This window comes from Exophiala oligosperma (genome assembly GCF_000835515.1).
Source record: "Exophiala oligosperma strain CBS 72588 unplaced genomic scaffold supercont1.6, whole genome shotgun sequence".
Lineage (NCBI taxonomy): Eukaryota > Fungi > Ascomycota > Eurotiomycetes > Chaetothyriales > Herpotrichiellaceae > Exophiala > Exophiala oligosperma.
This window is the reverse complement of record NW_015622823.1, coordinates 1,285,587-1,307,656: the sequence shown is the minus strand read 5'-3', so window position 1 is coordinate 1,307,656 and position 22,070 is coordinate 1,285,587. Positions and strand designations below refer to the sequence as shown.

At 49.4% G+C, this 22,070-nt stretch overlaps 8 protein-coding genes across 9 annotated transcripts; 5 read left to right on the top strand and 3 right to left on the bottom strand.

The window, feature by feature from the left end:
• Positions 1-754: 754 nt before the first annotated feature.
• PV06_06915 (uncharacterized protein) lies at positions 755-2,733 on the top strand (the record flags this gene model as incomplete). The annotated part of the gene is made up of 7 exons (XM_016408084.1): positions 755-851; positions 910-1,539; positions 1,605-1,859; positions 1,914-2,059; positions 2,127-2,266; positions 2,326-2,456; positions 2,528-2,733. 7 exons carry the CDS (start codon positions 755-757, stop codon positions 2,731-2,733), a joined length of 1,605 nt encoding a protein of 534 aa, XP_016261564.1.
• Positions 2,734-3,288: 555 nt separating this feature from the next.
• Positions 3,289-6,311, top strand: PV06_06914 (uncharacterized protein; the record flags this gene model as incomplete). Its single annotated transcript, XM_016408083.1, has 10 exons — positions 3,289-3,487; positions 3,547-4,278; positions 4,339-4,412; positions 4,469-4,577; positions 4,645-4,704; positions 4,832-5,059; positions 5,130-5,209; positions 5,297-5,452; positions 5,526-5,570; positions 5,642-6,311. The coding sequence occupies 10 exons, from the start codon at positions 3,289-3,291 to the stop codon at positions 6,236-6,238; spliced, it is 2,280 nt and encodes a 759-aa protein (XP_016261563.1). The 3' UTR covers positions 6,239-6,311.
• A 308-nt stretch (positions 6,312-6,619) lies between these two features.
• Positions 6,620-9,081, top strand: PV06_06913 (uncharacterized protein). The gene is made up of 10 exons (XM_016408082.1): positions 6,620-7,055; positions 7,166-7,246; positions 7,307-7,393; positions 7,457-7,585; positions 7,664-7,794; positions 7,856-7,920; positions 7,996-8,135; positions 8,197-8,299; positions 8,367-8,654; positions 8,733-9,081. The coding sequence occupies exons 1-10, from the start codon at positions 6,843-6,845 to the stop codon at positions 8,918-8,920; spliced, it is 1,425 nt and encodes a 474-aa protein (XP_016261562.1). The 5' UTR covers positions 6,620-6,842; the 3' UTR covers positions 8,921-9,081.
• Positions 9,082-9,084: 3 nt separating this feature from the next.
• On the bottom strand, positions 9,085-10,258 carry PV06_06912 (uncharacterized protein; the record flags this gene model as incomplete). Its single annotated transcript, XM_016408081.1, has 1 exon — positions 9,085-10,258. One exon carries the CDS (start codon positions 10,256-10,258, stop codon positions 9,104-9,106), a length of 1,155 nt encoding a protein of 384 aa, XP_016261561.1. The 3' UTR covers positions 9,085-9,103.
• Positions 10,259-10,497: 239 nt separating this feature from the next.
• Positions 10,498-14,720, bottom strand: PV06_06911 (uncharacterized protein). Its single transcript, XM_016408080.1, has 2 exons — positions 14,593-14,720; positions 10,498-14,539 (listed from the first exon to the last, which is right to left on the bottom strand). Exons 1-2 carry the CDS (start codon positions 14,604-14,606, stop codon positions 10,591-10,593), a joined length of 3,963 nt encoding a protein of 1,320 aa, XP_016261560.1. The 5' UTR covers positions 14,607-14,720; the 3' UTR covers positions 10,498-10,590.
• Positions 14,721-14,876: 156 nt separating this feature from the next.
• PV06_06910 (glutamine-tRNA ligase) lies at positions 14,877-17,133 on the top strand. The gene has a single exon (XM_016408079.1). The coding sequence runs from the start codon at positions 15,063-15,065 to the stop codon at positions 16,980-16,982; it is 1,920 nt and encodes a 639-aa protein (XP_016261559.1). The 5' UTR covers positions 14,877-15,062; the 3' UTR covers positions 16,983-17,133.
• Positions 17,134-17,278: 145 nt separating this feature from the next.
• PV06_06909 lies at positions 17,279-19,768 on the top strand. 2 transcript variants are annotated; one of them, XM_016408078.1, is made up of 2 exons: positions 17,279-18,533; positions 18,619-19,768. In XM_016408078.1, exons 1-2 carry the CDS (start codon positions 17,330-17,332, stop codon positions 19,554-19,556), a joined length of 2,142 nt encoding a protein of 713 aa, XP_016261558.1. In that variant the 5' UTR covers positions 17,279-17,329; the 3' UTR covers positions 19,557-19,768. The 2 variants fall into 2 exon arrangements, with proteins under 2 accessions (XP_016261558.1, XP_016261557.1); XM_016408077.1 differs by having other exon boundaries at positions 18,595-19,768.
• Positions 19,769-19,809: 41 nt separating this feature from the next.
• On the bottom strand, positions 19,810-21,269 carry PV06_06908 (uncharacterized protein; the record flags this gene model as incomplete). Its single annotated transcript, XM_016408076.1, has 1 exon — positions 19,810-21,269. The coding sequence occupies one exon, from the start codon at positions 21,267-21,269 to the stop codon at positions 20,118-20,120; it is 1,152 nt and encodes a 383-aa protein (XP_016261556.1). The 3' UTR covers positions 19,810-20,117.
• Positions 21,270-22,070: the final 801 nt, after the last annotated feature.

Genomic DNA, 22,070 nt, shown 5'->3' with positions numbered 1-22,070 from the left:
TACCGCGGAAATGTACGTACAGGAAGAGTGCGGATGATACTACCTAGGTAGCGATGTTCAGTGCCTCATCCAGATCATGGCTGGATTCATCGCGTACTCTCATGAATAGAGCGGGTACGTAGAAGTCCGCCCAGGCGGTACTTGTGTGGCGATGGGCATCCTTCGTTCTTATCATCTGTCCTCGGCCAGCACCAAGCACTCTGGAAATCCATCAGCTCGTCGATGTGGCACCAACAACTGCATAAGGGTTCCTTGTGATCTTTTCGACGATCGAAAAATGAGACTGTTGTGTTCCTCTTGCCAGCCTGGTTGAATGAACAGTAATCAAGGTCTAGCTCCATCAATCGATTTCATGGATGTCTCCATAGACAGCTCTCTAGCCGAGATCCTGTCACTCGGTTCGATTTCTCGAGAATTGAACAAAAGAGAGATTGGCCGACGTACAGCCATCATGGAATTGCCACGAGGTTACATGTATACCGAATTATAGGTTGTTTATGCCCCTAAAGTTACAACCCTCGGGAGGGAACCAAACGAAAGAGCGCCCACTTTCCGGATACTTGCGGCCCTTAAGCACTGAAGTGATCTCACACTTCATCCTCAGATATGCATTCGACTGATTTCATAAATGCATTGCTTTCGGGAGAGCAATCGTTCTAGCTATGTTCGAATTCCTTATGATAAGTTCCCATTTGCATCTAGTTAAAGCGATCATTATTCTCACGCTCACCATCATTGTCGTTCACAAAACAAAATGTTTCCCGATATCAGAAATCATCTCCGAATGCTAGAGATCTCGTACATCGAAGGACTCAGATACATCGGCGTTATAGTTCTTCTAACGATCACATGTGAGTTCCCGCTTATTCTTCGCAAGGCTGTAGTCATCGATTGCTAAACACCGTGCAGGGATTTGCTGGACTTACCGCAAAAGGGGTATTTGGACATCGTCCTCTGCCAATTCGAAATTGATTGCCGGTCCCAAAGGAAAACCTTTCACTGGGAGTCTCCAGGAGTTAAAGACAAACGGCGCTGCCAGCTGCGAGGCCTGGTACTCTCTGTACCAGCGGTATGGACCCGCGTATGAAATGACAATCCCCTTCTTTCGGATGCATATCATCAACCATCCCACTTATCTCGAGCATATCCAGAAACACAACAGCAAGAATTACATCCGCGGGGCGTTCACGAGGAATGTTTTTGGATCGCTCCATAGAGGCGGCATATTCGTTGCTGATGGGCCGGAATGGCACACACAGCGTAAAGCAGCTACTCGTGCATTCAGCAAACGCAACTTCGAGACCCATATCACTCAATCGGTTCACTATTGGCTGGACATCCTTATGCGTCTACTCTCGAACTTGGCTAAGCAGGAGAAGGAGTTCGACTTCCAGGAACTTATGGGCCGTTTCATGTTCTGTCTCTTTCTTCGAATCGCTTTTCACGAGGACAGGCTTGCCTTGGATATCATGTCGGACGATCCAAAAAGTCTAGAATCGAAACCAGATTACGTCGAGGCATTTGATCAAGCTGTTCATCGTAAGTGATTCTTGTTTATACCACCTCGAGGTTTCGCCCCAATGGCTAATGTACCCTTGATATAGTTTTTGACCGCAGGAGACGCGATCCACTTTGGCGAATGACAGAGATGCGCTCTGGAGAGAACAAAACCACAAAGAGAGCCGTGGAATTGTTTTACAAACAGATTGATTTCCTGATCGAAAAACGACTCGAAGCAATGAAGAACGGTTACAAGCCTAATCCAGACAACGGTGTCGACCTTTTGGACCTATTTATGCAGACGACCACCGATAAATATACTCTAGGTGGAATGGTGTTCTCAATTCTATCTGCTGGCCGTGAGTCCTACCCCGTGCAGACTGGAAGCTGTCAATAACATGCCATGAACATAGGTGACACGACGACGTTCAATACCTCGTGGTTTGTCAAGGAAATTCACCACAGAGACAACCAACATCTTGATGCTCTGAGCAAAATTCGAGCCGAGGTTGAGGACCTTGGCTTTGCTGATGGTTTCTTGAACTATGCAGATGCGCCGGTAAGTCAAGTAGTGAAATGATGATTGGACTACCGAAATCCTCAGACTGATCTTGTGTTCCATGTAGAGATTACGATTTACGAATGCCATGTGGGACGAGTGCACTCGACTCAACACGGTCTCTCCGGCCGGTCAGTTGGAAGCGGCTGAAGACGATATTCTCCCTGCTGTACCCGAGCTGAGTATTCCTCCTCGTCGGGTGAAGAAGTAAGTTGTCTCTTCTATCCTCACGGGTTGTCAAGGTGGAACTGATTGACATCGCGCAGGGGCGACGTTGTTAGTTACCAGAACTATGTCATGGCCCGTATGCCAGAGATTTGGGGTAAGGACGCGGCCATCTTCGACCCATACCGATGGTTGAATGAAAATGGAGAAAGTATCACTTACAGCCCATTTAGTAAGTACATAAGATGCACCCCTCAAAGACTACGTATCTTCTCTGGCATTGCTGACAACACTCTCTTCCAGAATATCATGCGTGGAATGCTGGGCCACGCAGCTGTCTTGGACGTCCACTAGCTACGTACGAGGGCATCACCATTACCGTAGCCATTCTCCAGCGCTTCGACATCATTCTATCGGATGACAGCAGGTTATACAAACCACTCGCTGCACTGAATATGGTACTGTTCTTGCCCTTTCTAGTGACGGTATTGGACGAACGTAGCGGCTAATCTGGTTTACAGGGCATTCAAGGTGGTCTTCCAATGCGTGTGAGAGAAAGGAAAACAACTTGAAGACTTGGAGTAAAGGAAGTAAACTCCTGAAGATCCGTTGTTGGCGAGGAACACTTGGCTACAATGACAGTGTAGTCTGCCAAATCTATAAATTATTCATCTCTCATAGATGTCACAATTTTTAAGACCAAGATCTATCGTATGGACTTTCTCGAATCTACATAGGTAGTATATCGCCACATTATCCGCTGATCGCTCACAAACAACACCAAGTGTATCGCACTACGAATAATCGGAGAGCTTGATTGCCACAGTAAAGACTTCGTGTTCCAGGACCCTGGACTGAAGGCCCTACCAAGACAAAATCTCGGCTACTAACGGCCATAACCTCTTCTTAATCCGCTATCACCAGACATGGCCGGACCATCTGCTACCGAGATTGGCAACTAAATTTCATCGTTCGACCGAGGTCAATCCCCTCATTTCGGTACTAGGTCTGGCTGTATCTGGCTGTTCTCTCATGCTCTGCTCGGAACATTCTGATCGGTCAGAATGCCCAGTAGTGTGGATGCGATGCATCACAAGCGCGGACCGAAGACTTCCCAGGATACATCGGTTGATGGTCCGACGTTCAAGCGAGTTTACCAGGCATGCGAGAGCTGTCGGCAGAAGAAACAAAAGTGCAGTTTGGGGGATCCAGCAAAGCCCAAATTACCATGTGATGCCTGCCGTAGAGCCAGTCTGATTTGTGGTAGGTCAATGAGTTCTCATACACACCCGGATGCCCGCACTTACAGTACTGCTGTCCAGTGCTACCGGAGAAGAAGCGAAAGGGCCGGCCTCCAAAGAAATCTGTGCGTAATGTAAGGACATCAAGTGAACTTGGTACGGAAACGGCCACCACAAACAGCAACAACAATTTCAATTTCTCCTACCTTGGCAACAGAGAAGCGCCATCCATCTGGCAGACGACATTTACAGAGTCTTTCGATCCTGTTACGGGAGATGATGAAGGGGCCACAACGAGAATTCCTGTCTCGGCAGAGAGGCAGAGCCATGGACCACTGCCACGGCACGATGAGCATTTGGCGAGTCAAGATCTGGCAAGGTTTCCTCTGAGGAACACATCTGATGCTATACGACTATTGGACCAGGATCGAACACCGATGCACTTGGAGCAATCCGGCACGGCGGACGGCCATGGCGATGCCTCCTCTAGACAGGAATTTTTTCTGCTTCGTGAAGGATTTATCGACGAGGCGACACTCTTCAGACTCTTCAACTTCTATCTTAACTCTCTACATCCTATTATGCCACTTATCCCGTATGAAAGGATGCCGACGACGTCAGAGCACATCCTCAACATGGCGGGGCGAGAGCCACATTTCACTGCTGCAATCCTCGTGGTCACCACCGGGCTGTTAGGGGAACATAATCTGCATCAGCTTTTGTGGCGAAGGGTGGAGCGGGTCTTCGCAGAGGTCGCAATCAAGGGAACAAATGAGTCTCTTGAGATGATTGAGGGGTTACTACTCCTCTCGGGTACAGTAATTCCCTTGTTCAATCCATTTACTTACAGTAAATGTGTTGACGTGTTTCTAGAGTATCCACCAAATATGGGCCACAGCACGGGATTGAGATTCGAAGATCGAATGTGCTGGATGACGGTCGGCACCGTGAGCTGAACACAGGAGAGATCAAAATATCTCATGATGCTAATTCCTCCTCCCAGGCCGTCCGCCTAGGCTACCTATTGGGATTAGAACAACTAGTCATGCAGCCGGATGATATCGAGGAGAAAAATTTCGAGGATCGTGCGAGAGGGAAGATTGTGTGGTCTTGTGAGCTGCCCCTCCCGTCACGCCTGATTGAATGCATAGTCAACTAACAGGCGATTCTGACATCCAGATTGCTTCTTGCTCGATCGACAAATATCGATTCGTGTCGGGAAACCATTCTGGCATCGAAGTGAGTATCATGTCTATTTCATGGCACCGGACACGAACATCCAAGCAAGGGGGATCTGCAACAATGAGATGGATTTGTTGGCAATTTTCGCAGAGGACACAACTAATGGACCGCTGTGACCAAACAGGTCCTGGGATGACTATACAGCACCTGCACTTCAACCCGGCCGATGACTTTCCTCAGATGCGCGAGATCGAAGGTCACCAAGACGATTACGCCGCATATCTGCAATGTCTCATGCACATAACCCAGGTGTTGAGTAATGCTCACGACCTCTTGTATCCATCGAGAAGCCATTCGCTCGCCATCGCCAAAGCCGAGCACTACTACAAGCACATTGATGAGTTCACGGAAGGTAAGTGGCAATATATATATCGCGACATTCGTTCGTGAGGCATTACTCAACCAACATAACGACGTATTAGCACTGTCCGCAGTCCGCAATAGATGGCAGAAGAAACCATGGCGAACGCATCCGATCAATGAATGCGTGTGGATATCATTTGTGAGTTACTTTGCGCTCTCCCAAGTTCAACCTCACAACGACTCGACTAGACGAGAAGACTGACAAGGCGCCTCTTTCCCTCTAAAGCATCACCTACGTCTTTACATCTATTCCTTCTCCTTACAAGGTCATATGCAAAGAGCAGAAAGCTGCAACGATGGTCGTCGGCCGTTGGATTACTTTCCTACGGGGCTCATGGGTAGCGTGGACGCCCGATTCATCATTGAGGCAATGAATGCTGCGGTACGATAATCAACCATGAATCACTTATCCCAAGGTCTCCAAGATGACTGACCATCTCTTCATTGTTTCATAGGCCGATATCCTACGCTTGGCTATAGGCAGGTTTCAACCTACTGGAGTAAGATTAAGCCTGTGCCGACTCTCATGTCAACAGTCATATCACTGTGCTAATCTTGATACAATTCCTAGGCTTTGGCGTGTCTTCCTCTTCGGTTCTTTCTCTTCTTCAGCCACGCAGGTGTATTCCTGCTGAAGACGGCCGTGATTGTTCCTATACCCCCATCGCAGAAAAGAGCCATTCTCCACCTGATCCGAGCCCTTATCAGGTGCATGTCAATGGCCTCGTCGGACCCCAGACATCCTGCTGTCCGCAACTCGACTGCTCTTGATGCTCTCTTGAGGCGGATATCTCGCGACAGCGACATCCAGACTCCCGGGGTCACCTGTCCGCCCTCACCGGGCATAGATCCTCCGGTGCCCAACCCCAACTCGGCTGATACTGGCGCCGGAGTCAAGCCCCGTTCGAACGATCCGGACCTGCCTACTTTTCTGGCAAGTCGCGAGTCTCCATTCATTGTGGAGCGGCCGCTACAGGATCTCGCCGCCGATTTTGATGCCGTATTTGGGCTTGAATCAGAGCAGCCGGACATCACACTACCGCCTTACACCGAAATTAACAACAACGATCTCCCTACGAGTTTGCCCACGTCGGATCTTTTGGCTTCGCTCTTCAACTATGATGATAGAGGGTTTTGGGACGGATTCACTCCGACGGCCTTGAATTGAATTGCGAGATTAGCACATCGTGAAGCCATCCACAATGGTATAATAGGAAGCAATGCCGTCCAATCTCTTGTCCAATCTCGCAAAGAGTCACAAAGACATACGCTTCGCATGTAGAAGCAAGTGGCCAATGAGAAACTCCTGAATATTCTTCCAAAGTAGAAAACTACTCGTTAGGCAAATACTTCTTTGCGCGGATAATTCCGGTTACTTTCGGCCCTTTTCAAACTTGGCTGATGAAGCGTTCTGGCAAATCATTATCATGACTCGCTATTTACACTTTGGTATGTGACCGCCTCTACCCGACGACCGTCGATGCCAATGCTCCTAAAGTGACGGATTTTGCAACGATTTCCTATTTATCGATTCGGTCAATTCAGATTTGGGACATTTCCTACCGAGCAAATGGTCACTCAATTTGCTGGGGCCCCAGATAGGAATTCCCCACGCTCGACATACAAAGACCCAGGATGGCCCATACTCATAGGCCATAGTTTCTTTTGTCAGTTGTCGAACACTTCTTTGGCTTCAACTCGAATTTCAGACCGCAGCTTGTTTGCAATAGCCCCCAAGGGCCCGCCAACAAGTTGACTACCACAGTACAACCATGTCTTCTCTTGACCAGAAACTCGACGTCCAGCATTGCGACCAGGAGCTCGCCTTGCATGGCGGCGACTCCAAAGTTGTCGAACCACCCACTTCTGGTTACGTCGAGGGTACCGAGGAAGAAAAGAAACTGGTCAGGAAGATCGACATGCATCTGATCCCGATCTTGTGGGCCATGTATGTCTTCAATTACCTCGACAGAACAAACATTGGCGTAAGTGCAGAGTCCCTTTTCCAAATGCCAGCTCCCACACACAAGCACATAAAACACCCGTGAATAAATGAACCTACGAAATTGACTCTTTCGCTGACATGAAAAAATAGAATGCCAAAGTTGGAGGAATGGAAGAGGACCTCAAGTTGAGTTCTTCCGATTACTCACTTGTTCTTTCCATTTTCTTCGTCGTGAGTGCTTTGTTTCCCTCTCTCCCGACAAAACATTTCTGACCTTTTTTGGTATCCAAGGCGTATTTGTTGTTCGAACCTCCTGCCGTTATGGTCTTGGCCAGGACGAAACCAAGCCTTTTCTTACCGAGCATCATGATTGCGTGGGTGAGTGTGTGTCATTCTTGTTTAATTCTTGACTCAATTTAACAAAGGTGTCTGTCTATATAGGGAGCAATCTCAGTCTCCGTCAAAGGTATACACAGTCTAGGGGGTTTGATTGCTTTTCGTATTGCTCTTGGCTTCCTAGAGGCTGGGTTCTTCCCAGGAGTCATGCTCGTGCTTTCTTGCTGGTATAAAGTAAGTCACTCTCCATACCAATCTATGGGAAAAAACCCCCTTTTTCACAGGGAAGATGCTGACGTTATCGTACCCTAGCCCTCAGAGTTATCAAAACGTATTGCAATCTTCTATACCGGAACTATCCTAGCTGGAGCCTTTGGTGGCCTACTTGCTGGTGGTATCATTGACGGAATGGAAGGGGTTGGAGGAGTACGTGGATGGAAATGGTGAGAATAAACCTAACCCTTGCCTTGCAAAACACTTGTACTTACTATTCTTAATCACCAGGCTATTCATTATTGAAGGTCTTGGAACCGTTATTGCCGGTTTCGTTGCATACCTCCTCTTACCTGGTATGTTTGTGGCTCCAGAACCCCAGAAGAAAAAAATGTCGGAAAGTTGGAGCTTGCTAATTGCTATTTAAAAAGACTATCCGACAAACACAAAATGGCTTTCCGAGGCAGAGAGAAAGCTGGCCACGACTCGATTGATACTCAGAGAGGATCTAGACAAGAAAATGTCCTATAAAAAGGCTATAGTATTGTCCATCAAAGATTGGAAGATGTGGGTGAGTAGCGACAAAATTCACTCTCTTAACACGCAGAGAATGACGCTGACAACCTACACAGCTGTTCATGCTCTCCTTGAATACAATCTTGGCTTCGGGCACGGTCTCATATTTCTTTCCAACCCTAATGGGTGCGTTGGGTTACAAAGGTCGCATGGTGCAGTGTAAGATCACCGCATACATTGTATCGTTGTCCGTTAATGCTGACGCTGACGCGCTCTCTCTCCACAGTCATGACCGTACCCATTTACGCCGTGACTTTGGTCATCAATTTGATCATGGGTTACTCGGCCGATTATACCGGAAAAAAGGCATACCACGTCGTGGGTTGCGCTATCCTGGCTGTGGTCTCTTTCATCATCTGCGCGGCCAGCAAAAACTTCTCCGTCCGCTACGCTTTTATCTGTTTCGGTTTCGCAGGGGTACAATGCTGTGTGCCTTTATTGATCAGTTGGGAAGTCACCATGTTCCCCGGTCGAGAGAGACGTGCTGTGTCTGTCCCCGTCATTAACGGTTTCGGTAAGAAGTTTCGATATACACCCCCTTTTATAGAGAACGGACACTAGTTTTGCTAACCCCTTTGCTCTTTGTACAAAGGCAACTTGGCTTCCGTTTACGGATCTTTCATCTGGCCTTCCCACGACGCCCCGAGGTATATAATGGGCTTTGCGGTCATGACCACCTTCATGTTCATCGCTGGCGCCACCGCCCTACTGATCAAAAGAATCTGGGATGACAAGGGTCTGGCGAGAATTGACTATGACGAACAGGAGGAGAACGAGTAGGAAGAGGACCAAAAGGAGACCAATTGAGAGTGGAAGAGGCTTTTCTTTTTGACTTTTGGAAGAAAACCATCCAAATTAGCTCCATCCAAATTAGCTCCACCGAGATACTACTCTCACTCTCCCTAGAACAATCTTGTACAGATAGCAGAAAGTCTGTGAACATACGTGTATCAACGTGCGAGGTCAGAGTATTTGCAGTACCCACATGTCGTCCAGTCGTCGATTGCTGTCGTGTAAACCTCCGTGGATCACGACTCGGTCCCCCTCCTTCTCACCTTCACCACCGGGCCAAACATCGGCGTCGAACCAACCTCGACCGGCCGGAGCGGGCTCCCCCGGCGGGCATTCCACACGGCACCACTTTCCGGTGGTCGTGTCGAACGCCCAGACGTCGGAAAACATGCGGCCGGCCCCGGCATGGCCCAGGTCACTGGGCGACCCTTCACCGAACATTGTCACCAACAGCTCACCACCGCCCGAGGCGGCGGTCCTGACGGGGACGAGGGTCGCCACGCTCCTCGGCTCGGGGCCTTCCACGCCGTCGGGTTTGTATTCGACACTGGACCAGGTCGCGTCATCGACATCGTAAACGTCGACGGCGCCGCCTTGCTCGACCTGACCGTCAAACCCGTTGACACGGTACAGCTTGCGCTTGCCCTTGGTGGAGGAATACGCGATACTCGCTCCCCCTCGACCACCACCACCACCACCAGGTGCCGATGGAAGTTGTCTCCATTTCAGCGTGGTCGTGTCGAATTCCCACAAATCGTTCAATCTACCTTGGGCAGGACATCCGGCGTGCAGATAAATCTTGTCGACATTGTCCGAGGTCATGGAGTGGTACGAGCGGTCTTCAGGACACGGGTGGTCTCCTCCTCCTCCTCCTCCTCCTCCGCCACCCCCACCACCACAATGGGAATTGGCGGGATTCATAACTGACCACGAAGAAGTGGACTTGTCGAAAACGTCGAATGATCCATTGGATTGTAGGCAAGTCATGGAAACTCCGCCTCGACCGCCGAAACAGTAAAATCTCCCACCGAGGCTGGTAGAGGCGGCGCCTACTCGAGGGCTTGGGGAGGAGCCATTTGTGCTGCTGACCGCTTCGACACCACCGTGGATAGTATTAGCAGCAGCGGCAGCAGCAGCAGTGCTGCTGTCGGTGGCGTCCGCTAGATCGATCAAGTAGACCACATTGTCCCGCGGTTTACGCGGTTCGAGTTCCCCACCAAAAACGCATGCAGTGTTGTCTCCCACGACCGACAGGCAATGGGACGATCGTTGCAGTGGCTCAATCTGTAAATGAATGCGTTTCCAGATCCCTTTCATGGCTGACATCTTGAACGACAGAATCCACGAGTTGATTGTAGTAGGTCAAACAACACAAATACTGCGATTATGGTCGTCTCTGAAGGTTTATCACAAGCAGAGGTTGTAGGCAAGGCCGGTATCGGGGCGGTCGGTAAGTTTGTTATTCCTCGATATCTTGCCAAACTACAGAGCAAGTATTGATAAATCATACAGCTATTCCATCACAGCGGCCAAGGCACAGCAATCATCGCTCTTACTGAAGATCATCCGTAACAGTATTTCAATGACATTGGTCTAGTTCTTCTATACAACCCTTCCACTCTAGATAGTAGTACTCCAGCATCTTCCTAGTTCGGCACCTACTTGCGCCCGGCGGCTGGCCCGGTGTTGTTGGCGACTCCTCGTTTTTCCTCGATTGCCGCAATCCTTTCCTGCTCGGCCTTTTCCATGAGCTCTCTTTTGCGCTTCTCATCACGAGCAACTTGATCCGGTCTCTTGATTGCGATATCCTTGGGTCTGAAGTCACTGAAGAGATTTTTGAGGATTTGCTCTACAACCCAACAGCCACAAAAGTCGACAACCATGAGAGTCGTCAAGGTCCACTTGAAGTCGCTCCTGAAGGGCACAAGTCGTAATTTCTCGTTGAGCTCTGGCAGGAATTCCGTGCTACCAGCAAAAGCCACAAACGAACAAGCCAAGAGACCCCAATACATGCCTCGATTTTCCTTGATACTCTCACGGAAGGGTCTACCCTGGTAATTGATGGCGAAAGTCGACACTTGCTGAATGAGCTGCATGAGATACACCGCACTATTGAGCAAGCTGGGTTCGAATTCACCCTCCAGATCAATCTCATCAGATGGAGGAACGATGGAATAGACAACTCTGGAGAGGTAGATCAATGTGGCACAGTGGATGGCAAATTGACCTAGGACGGATCCCAAGATGTAGGCGTTGAGAATGTTTGGCTGTGGTCGTTCTCGTGATAATGCTTCGACGGGCTTTGCTCGTGATATCGACAAGAAACACACGGACATGAGCATACCACTGATCGTGACCTGCCCGTCACCAAATTTGATGCCAGCCAGGTAGATCACGGACAAAGAGTACGCACTGATCAAGCAATTGAGGGCGAGAATTTTGTACATCTGGATGGTTGCGACCAGAGTGCATCGACCTTGGCGAATGATGTTCGGAATGGCAACGACATTAGCCAACTTGCTAGTGAACGGTGCGGCAACGGAAGCATCACCCAGCTTAATCGTAGGTGGTTCGCTATCGTCGAGTTCATTCTCCATCATGGACGAAGTGAATTTATCAGCCCAGCTGGCAGCTTTCTGTTGAGCCTCTTGCTGTTTTCGTTGCTTGGGCGTGAGATGGACATTTGATTGCTGAATGGCTTGAGCTCCAGGTGATGTAATGGTCTCGAGACCTCCGTTTTCGGCATCACCGTTCTCAAGGCTGATGCCCTTCTTCTCAGCAATAGCCTTGATCGCTTTCTCGTGATGTGGATTGCTTAGACCAGGAGGGTAGAGATGAGCAATTCCAGGTGGGACAGGTGGTGCTGGCTGGTTGAATCGCTTCATGAGCTGAACTTGCTTCTCATAGATCTCCTTCATTTTGGTGGTTCTAAAGTGCTCACTAATCTTGGTGAGGTCTTCTTGTGAACCATTGAGAAGTGCTACTCCAACATGAGCCTGTTTCAAAGCACCAACATCGTTCGTGCCGTCACCACACATGAGAGTGGTATATCCTTGATCTTTAAGACCAATCAGAATCTCCTCTTTTTGCTTTGGAGACACTCGGGCATAGACCCAAGTGTGTCTCAACAAATCCATAAAGGCTTTCTGTCCAGTAAACTTAGAAAGGGCATAACCTGTAACACACAAATCTTTCGTCTCAAGAATTTTTGGATCGATGGCCGCAGTTGGGTCGACAGGTATGATAGTTTTCTCATCGACACTGCGCCAGACTAGCTTCTTGCCTGAATCATCATGTTCCGGCGCGTCCAAGATTAGACAGTCCCGGTCAACAATCTCGACTTGTCGTGCAACATGAACCGCTGTCAGAGGATTATCCCCAGTAATCATCACGACTCGGTGACTGCTTTCGTTTAACATCTGGACAGCTCTGATGGCATCTTCCTTCAGAGGTGTTTGCAGAACCAAAAATCCGGCGAAAGTCAGTCCGGCTTCAACTTCTTCCCGCGTTAGATCGTTGATGCGTTTCTGACCAAGTTCGGCCTCGGTAGAGAGGTATTTGTATGCAAGGGCAAGAACCCTAGCTCCGTTTCTGGTGAAGTATTTGAAGGTTTCCTCGTACTTAGGAGGGACGTCCACGAGCATCTTAGCGATTGTCTCCGGAGCACCTTTGACACCAACGAAAGTACCCTTGCCTCGCCGTCCTGTCTTTGGATCCGTGATAGATACCATTGCCACAGAGCTTTGGCGTTTGAGAGCAGATGAGAATTGGAAACGTCGTTTGATTTGAACAATGTGGGATGCACCCGCTGTTGAATATGCCTTCTTTGACTTTGATGGTGGAACATTTGTCAAGGTATCATTGTTACCCAGAGTCCAGTTGAGAGCTGTCAATGTAGCCTTTTCCATGGGGTCACCAACAATGTCACCCTCGTCGAGCTTGACCAAAGCATGAGCCGTGGCTAAAACAAGAGTCGTATATACACCACAGTCGGGGACTTTCGTAACCGTAGATTGAGCTCCGTCGGGTTCAGTCAAGCGGTTTGATCTTCCCAGGCCTAAGCCAGCAATTCCGTCGACGACTAGATCTTCGCCTGTGAGTGTACCAGTCTTATCAAAGCAGGCAACGTCAACACGTCCAGCAAAAGGAATTCTGAAAGGCTCTGTACAGAAGATGGCAAACTTGCTGAGGGCTGCCAGACTAGTGTTGACAGCCAGTGACAGCTCCATAGGTAATTCTGGTGGCACAACGCTGGTCACGATCAAGATACAGTCGAGAAGTAGCTTTGATCTCTTTCGGTTGTTTCGAACACCTTCCTGCCACACATATCCTGATGCTGCCAGTGCGAAAATCAACAGGAATAAGATGAACCACAAAGCCTCCGCATTATTGGCCGAAACGCGTTCTGTGGAATAGATCATGGTCCGAACGAGGCTTCCTTGGTTGGTTTCGAAACCAGTTTTCAGCACTACACCCATGGCACCCTTGTCAGGCGGGGCGGGCACTCCTGATTTGACAATCGGGACACTGTCTGGTGCATCTTCGCTAGCGGCTGGATGCGTTATCTGCAAAACCTTTGTGCCGCCCCAAAGTAGAGCATTCTTGTCCAGCCCTTCTGGCTCGATCGGAGCATCACCAGGCCGAAGCATAACGGACTCCTTGAGAAGCGGAGTGCTTTCACCAGACAACATAGCCTCGTTCACAATAGCAGTCCCCTCGATAAGGAGCATATCACATGCCACACCAGAGTCTTCCTGGGTTCTACCAACAGACACCAGGTCACCAGGAAGCAGTTTGTCACTCTTGATTTCCACCCATTTCTTTTCTCGGTACACCCAGATGTCATATGGCTTGATGCTCATACCTCGGAACTCGTTCAAAGTTCGTTGTCTTTGCCAAACCACGGTACTCTCGAAAGCCACCAACATGAACAGCGTAAAAAGTGAATAATACCAGTAGTCATCCAGTAACCACAGACCGACACAAAACACCTGGAAAATGAAAAAAGGTGCAACAGCATGCTCTTTCCACAGCTCCATGAAGGTAGGGACAGGAATGTCGAAGGTGTTGTCTCCATAGTGTTGCTGGATTGTGTCGAGCTCGGTCGCAGACGTCAGACCTTGGGTCATTTGGAACTCTCGAAGTAAAGGCTTCTTCTGCCCATCCAGAGGATACGATAGCGGCGCGAAGGTGCCTTTCTCCGATGAGTAGTCGAAACGTCTCTTCTGGAACAGGAAGAAGATTCTCCCGTCTTTTCCCTTTTCCAACTTGCATATCGATGGCGAACCGGAATTAATGATGGGAATGACCTTGATCAGCTGAGCATTTTCAACCTTTGTCGCCTTTGTTGTAGTGAAGGTGGTATCCAAATTGACATTCCATTTTGTCGAGAGCCAGGTCAGGGACTGAAGAGTGGTGACGGTCGCTATCCATACAAAAGTCCACTCTTGACCATCTATGTACTCGTCGTAAAGATCTTCGCTGAGATAGAATGCAAGGAAGATGGGCCATAGTATAGTGAAAGGCCAGACATATGCCTTCAGATAGACAGGTAGAGGATTGTGTAGACTAGCGGACTGAATTTGGTCGTTGTCGACGAGTTTCGCCCTGCAGTTCTCTAGGTTAGAAGTGGCCACGCATTGCAAAAGTATCGAACTCACGATCTCTGCGCCATGGCGAGCGTCAGTCAAGAGCTCGCGCTCAATCAAAAATGCGCAGTGATATCTGCTCAGTGGCAGTGACTGCGATAGATCTCGGAACACAGTGTCCTAGAAAAAAAGGTTGCAGTACTAGCGACGATGGATTGTTTGACTGACGCAGTTTCTGGAGGTTTCGGCGAAATGTACGCCGCCCTCCGAACCATGCCGCTTTTAGCAGAAGACCTTGGCATTTTTATCTCAGCCTCGCCGTGACAGCGATAACACAATTCTTTTGAGTCATTTCACCAGCTTTGATATCCAAAAGATTTCACATTACATGTACGACTGAAAATTTAAAAATATCGAAATCGTTCAGATACCAAACTCAATCTCAATTCTACAAATCCACCGGCGGTGTTTCTAATAAAGCGTTTGAGGCACGATATCTGTCATATTTCTGACATTTTCACATCATCTCATCGATAGCCAGGATGGCTGAATCCGCTGAGGCCAGCAAAACCTTGCCAGAGCGGCTCAAGGAGAAAGTCGAGACCGTTGTGGCAGACAAGAAGCCCAAGAAAGAAAAGGCGCCCAAACAGCCCAAACCTCCAAAGCAGCCGAAAGCGCCAGCCGAGAAGCCTGCCAAACCAGCCAACCCAACGCCTGCAGGCCCAGCAGACCCAACTGCCATGTTCAAGGAGGGATGGCTTGCGGCAGTCCGAAAGGAACGACCACTAGACGAGCCTGTTGTTACTCGATTTCCACCAGAGCCAAATGGCTATCTTCATATTGGCCATAGCAAAGCTATTGCAATCAACTTTGGATTTGCAAAGTTTCATGGTGGCAAGTGCAACCTTAGATTCGACGACACGAATCCAGAGGCTGAGGAAGAAGTCTATTTCTCTGCTATAGAGGATATTGTGCGGTGGCTTGGCTTCGACCCTGCACTCATCACTTACTCGAGTGATTTCTTCGACCGACTCTATGAATTAGCAGAGAAGCTGATTACCCTTGACGGAGCATACGTGTGTCACTGCACCGACGAAGAGCTCAAGGACCAGCGTGGTGGAACTGATCCGAAAAACAAACACGAACGATACGCTTGTCGACATCGAGATCGACCTATCGAAGAATCGCTGGCAGAATTTCGAGCAATGAGAGATGGCAAGTACAAACCGAGAGAAGCATTTTTGCGAATGAAGCAGGACCTCACCGATGGCAATCCACAGATGTGGGATCTTGTCGCATATCGAGTGTTGGATAAGCCACATCACCGCACTGGAGACAAATGGAGAATTTACCCTACTTACGATTTCACACACTGTCTATGCGATAGCTTCGAGGGGATAACCCATTCGCTCTGCACTACGGAATTCATACTATCCAGAGTGTCATACGAGTGGTTGAACAACAAGGTGGATGTGCCGCATAAACCAATGCAGAGAGAATATGGTCGACTCAACATCACGGGAACAGTACTATCAAAACGAAAGATCAAAAAGTTAGTGGATGAGAAGATCGTGAACGGGTGGGATGACCCAAGACTGTACACCCTCGTCGCACTGAGAAGGCGAGGTATTCCGCCGGGAGCAATTCTGTCGTTCGTCAGCGAGCTTGGCGTCACAACTGCGGCTATTAATATCCAGATCAAACGGTTCGAACAGTCGATCCGCAAATACCTCGAGATGACGGTACCTCGTTTAATGCTTGTTCTGGATCCAATACCGGTCATCATCGACGACCTGCCAGACGACCATTACGAAGAGCTAGAGAATGCATTTGGACCAAAGGATGTAGACATGGGGTCTCACAAATTACCCTTTACCAAAAAGGTATACATTGAACGAGACGATTTCAGGGAAGTCGATAGCAAAGATTTCTTCAGAATGGCTCCAGGGAAACCAGTGGGCTTGCTGAAAGTGCCTTACCCGGTGGTTGCAACAAGCTTCAAGAAGGACGAGTCTACCGGTCTGGTCACAGAAATTCATGCTCGGTTCGAGAAACCTGCAGAGGGCGAAAAGGTCAAGAAGCCAAAAGCCTATATCCACTGGGTTGCCGATGCGCCTGGACATGATTCGCCAGTCTCATGCGAGGTTCGGGTTTTCAACCCTCTCTTCAAGTCAGACAACCCTGATGCAGTTGAGCCGAGTTTCATGGCAGATCTCAACCCAGACAGCCTGAAGGTCTATCCAAACGCGATGGCTGAGGTCGGTTTGAAGGAGATTCGAGCGAGAGCGCCATGGCCGGAAGAGGCTGGGGAAAAGAAGGACAAGTGTGGCCTGGAATCAGTCAGGTTCCAGGCAATGAGGACTGGGTACTTCTGTCTTGACCCTGATACCGAGGGGATAGCAGGCAAGGTGGTGCTCAATCGAATTGTCAGCTTGAAGGAGGATGCAGGAAAGACAGCATGATTGATGATGGACGCCTGGATTCTACCGAAAGAATCCGTAGGCATGTATGTTATGATATTGTCAGGAGGGAAGACCTCACATACGTCTCCGAATATGATAGATTGATCGTGAAAGAGCCGTTACAGTAATCAAGATGAAAGTCATCGATGTACTTACTCATTCTATGAACGCTGCTCTTAATCAGTACTCGTAGTACTTCCCACCTATAGCATTCTGCTTATGTAATACAGACGCTGTGTTGGATGAATGTCGTCCGAGGAGTCTCCAGACTTCCATTCCCTTAACCACCTCGATCACCAAAGTGAAAGGCATCTTGTCTGGCTTCATGGAAGCTACGTCTGAGTGCAATGTCCCGGCGCACCATAGGCGGAGGGAGGGTCTTAGGAAGTGCTAGAACTCTGGGTCCGCCTGTTCCTCCTCCAAAGCCGACCTCCCCTCTACCGTCGCACGTCCTTTCGCCTTCTGACTCGACTCTGTCATTGAATACGTCGGAGAGCGGAGCATCTTCACCTCCTTCATCGGATCCTCAAGATATCGCTGCTCGGGTCTCTCTAGACCATGGAGGGCCAGATCTTTCCGCAGCGGCTGCCGCGGCAGGCGACCGCCTAGTCTGCCCTATCTGCAATGAAGAGATGGTCACACTGTTACAGTTGAACAGACACTTGGACGATGTACACAAAGAGATAGAAGAGGAACAACAAGATGAAGTGAAAGATTGGTTCAAACAACAGATGGTCAAGGCGAAGAAGTTCCAACCGCTGGCTGTGTTGAACCAGAAACTCAAGGGTTTGGATGTGTTCGAATCCAATCACGACGTGGCTCGCAGCAGCACGCCTGTGCCTAGGATTGAATCTATCGCGAGAGATTCTGTTCCTCCTCCTACACCGCCGAAGCCGACCCCTGCAGTGATTGATCCAGACGACATCATAACGAAGCAGCATTGGCAGAAACGAACCGGATACGATGTATGCTCAGATCCCTCATGTGGGAAGAGATTAGGCGCCGGAGCTGGTATTGTCAATTGCCGACACTGCGGCAAGCTCTTTTGCGACGAGCATACAATGTATCAAATGAAACTGTCAAGGTCTGCCCAGCATGAACCCGTTCGTGGACTATGGTACAGAGTATGCGAAACGTGCTATAAGAGCCGGGAAGGCTACACGGACAGGCACGGTCTTGAACGAAATCGAATGGATGATTTTGAGAGCGTGAGGCGGAAAAAGCTCAGTCATCAAGAAATGGAAGTCTCTAGACTCGAGAAGAGACTCTCCAGGTTAACACAACTCCTTGCCAATCCACCAGAGGAAGTGGTACCGCCAATAACGAACAAGCGGTGGTCCCTGAGCTGGGGCCAGAACGATCCCCGAAAGGCCCTCGAACAGAGTATCGTTGCGTGGCAGAACGATACTGAAGTAGCTCGTTGTCCATACTGTCAGCAGGACTTTACACAGTATACATTTCGACGGCATCATTGTCGAACATGTGGGAAAGTTGTTTGTGGAGACCCAGTCACTGGCTGCTCGATAGTTATCGGTCTCAATGTTGCAACAAGTACGTTTCCATTCATTCTTCCCCTTCCTGGATTCCCTCTTTACTGATGTTTCAATGACAGCTAACCCCTGTCGCTCCATAACAGAAAAGCCCGCTCCCGACAATGCCGTCGCTCTCGACATCCGCCTGTGCAAGGAATGTAACCACACAATATTCTCACATCGGGACTTCCAATCTTCGGTGACTTCTACCGCCATTGAAACATTCTCCCGAGCATACAACAACCTCTTACAATTCGAACGGGGAATTCGCTTATTGCTGCCAAGGTTCCAAAAACTCCTTCAAGCACTACAAGATCCCGATCACCCGCCATCTTCGTCACAAATCTCGGACGCCTCACGGACGCGGAAGCGTCTCATGGACTCTTTTACACAATACGACACGGCCGCCCGCCGGATGCGTGATCTCCCAAGCCACTCGCCCACCCAACTCAAACTACAAAAAGCCATCTATCAGAACGCCACTCAGTTCTTACACCTGCACATGCTGCCGCTGAAGTCTCTACCCAAGGTTCTAAAACACGCCACACCCCACGGTAGTGGTGGCGGTAACATGCCCAAACTCGACCCCCGCGACCCTCGCTCTTCCCTCGCCATCCTCAACAACAACCACGTCCGGCACGACAGCTCCTCAAACCTGTCCGTGGCGAGCTTCGCGTCCTCGCGCGTCAGCGAGCTCGAGGCCGAGGAGAAACAGCTGCGCGAGCGACTGATTGTGCTCGAGGAGCAAAAGTTCATGGTGCAAGAGATGATTGCCGACGCGAACAAACGACGAAAATTTGACGAAGTCGCCGCCCTGGCGGGCAACGTGGAGGATCTCAGCACCGAAATCGACAGTGTGCAGAAACTCGTAGACAATTTACGGGGCGAGTTCGACAGCGTTTATACAGGCGGAGGAGGAGGGTTGGGGAGCGGCGTCAATAGCCCTGTCAGAAGAGTCAGTGACATGGGCACGAGCCCTCAATCGTCGTCGACGGGCCAGGGGAAGCTGAAGAACGTCGTCGCCGCAGGCGAATTAACCTGACCTAACCCTGCGCATGCAGCGTGAGTTTGTCCATTTTCGATAGCGAGCGGGCGTTTGGCATCTGGAGCTCACTTTCTTCCAAGCACGTGGGCGTCGTTCAAAGGGTTTAAGACCTACCGTTCCAGACATGTTGAGTCGGGCAGAATAGAATCTCCGGCCTCGGGTACGGTGCAGATATGAAAATGACATGTGAAAATGAAAAGACCCAAGAGAACCTCACGCTTCTGTGAAGCATCTGACTGTTTTTCGTACACTCATTCATTAAGGGCATCGATTCTGCCCACTCTTCGTGCCATTACTCTTCTCGTCGTAGTTTTCCATTCGGTTACCCTGCATTCAGTCACGATTCCCAACCTTTTCCCGGAAGACCAAATTACCCGCAACGCCGAGTTCCTTTCCAACATACCGAACCCACGCTTCCTTCGAACAGTCGTTCATCAATCGTCAAAATCTTATTAATACAAAAGCCTCATCTCAAAAGCCCTCCTAGGAAAGAAAATTAAAAGCCAGGCCACCGTCCACACCGCCAAAGTGTGCTGGTAGTCTCCATGAACAATATCTTCATCCAACCAGGGCCTGTCGACGCGCCTCGTCGAGCATCGCAACCAAAAGATCACGATTCGCGACACGTACGCAGTTGTCTTGTGGTTGCTGCTCTGGGTCGTCGACGGCATTGACCGCCCTTGCCACGAACTTGACGCGGTGGTCACAGGAGATAGCGTATGCGGCATTTGAAATCCTCGAAATCTTCATTGGTTCAGGCTTGTTGGCCGTCTCTTCGCCGAAGCCGTTGTTGACATGTTGCGCCACGGCGTCCCTGGTGTACTCGAGGTCAACGGGCAATTTGAGACCCGTGTGCGCCCAGATAAAGTTCGCTATCGTCTCCATGAAGTGTTTTCGGTTGTCGACGGAGCGTCCATGTTCCGGGATGGCCTTGAGAACGGCGTAAGGAGCCACGGCCACATCTAAGGATTTCAGGTGCGGTGCGACCGGGGCGGAGAATGAAATTGTGAGTCTCACACTGCTGATAACATCAATAAAGAGATCTTGCATCTTGGATTGCATCAGATCCGACGCGGACGCGGTGAGGGATGAGGAGATGGTCAAGAGGTAGTTTTGGAGTGTGCCCTGGATGAACTTGGATGGTAAGTGGAGAGAATAGATGTCAGGCAGAGCGAACTTGTCCGAGACGTAGGACATCAGTGCCTTTAGGATTGTGGGCGATGATTTGGAGAGGAGGATAGCCGTCTGGTTCTCTGGTGCCGTGGGTGCGAACGAGCCCGATGGCGCGGTCCGGCTACGTTTCGAGGCGTTGATGTGGTTGGCATAGATGATGAATTTGTAGGTCGACTTCTCATATATGAGGCTTATCACAATGCCATTAACACTCGAGGTAGCATCATCGTCTCGGTTTCTCTTTCTGCCAGCACGATAATGCATTGGGCACTCTTCTGCTGCTCCAGATGTTCCTCCCAGTAACGTCCATCTACATTGTCTCAGGAGACCGAGCTTCTCTTTTTCTTCCTCGGATTCGTAGCGTGGGCGATCGCGACCGATGAACTCTGCAAAGGCTGAGGCGTGGGTGGTGAGTATGTCTGTTTGGTGTGATCGCTCCGAGTCTGTCGAGGTTGGCGCAAATAGGGACAGTAGTGAAGGTGTGAGCTTTCGCACACTGTGGACGAGCCATGACGTGTCATAGTATGTGTCTTCCATCTCGGAATGAGCTGTTCAAGAAAGTTTGGTATGTTTCTTGATCATCTTCTAGTAATCGTGTTGAGGCTGAGGTCCTCGTCGTCAAGAATCCATTAAGACGCGGGTTCAGATGGGGCAAACGCGCTGTCACGTGCAGCTTATCGTTATCTTTGAGCTATTGTACAATGCAGTTGACCGCCCTCAGTACGGAGTAAATTCAGTAAATCTAGGACCGTGAATATTCTATTAAGGAATCATGTATGCTCAATGCTCTCGGCATCTGAATACGTGTGGTGAAATTACCAGATATCTGGATAATGTGTGATAAATGGTCCAGATGTTGGAAATGTCAACACTTCGAGGTTTCTGTATCGCCGCGTTATGGTATTACCGCGATACTGGTCTAGTCCAAATCAGGCATGGCTCTGAGATAAGAACTCGAATGAGTATTTCCTCGCATTGTTGACGGTCGATCCAGTCGAGATTACAATGTTCCCGCGGATCTTCATGATTCCAGACCATGCAATTGCCGGAGTCTGGGTCGATATTAATTGATGACATATTTGACGGTCATGGAGCGTAATTGCCTGCTTGCTTACGCTGGATATCCTGTGAGTAACTTGTCCTTCAAATGGTTCTGTTCTTTGGAGTACTTTGAATTCTTTCTACATCCCGTACGTTACCTTTTCAGGCCTTCTGTTCTTGGCATTTTGATACGTGTTACCTTTGGAATCTCCTGTGTTTGTGATATAAGTAAGATATGAGGACTATTGGAGGAGTATAAAAAGAAATGGAAGACTACAAGCTCAATTCCCAGAGCGT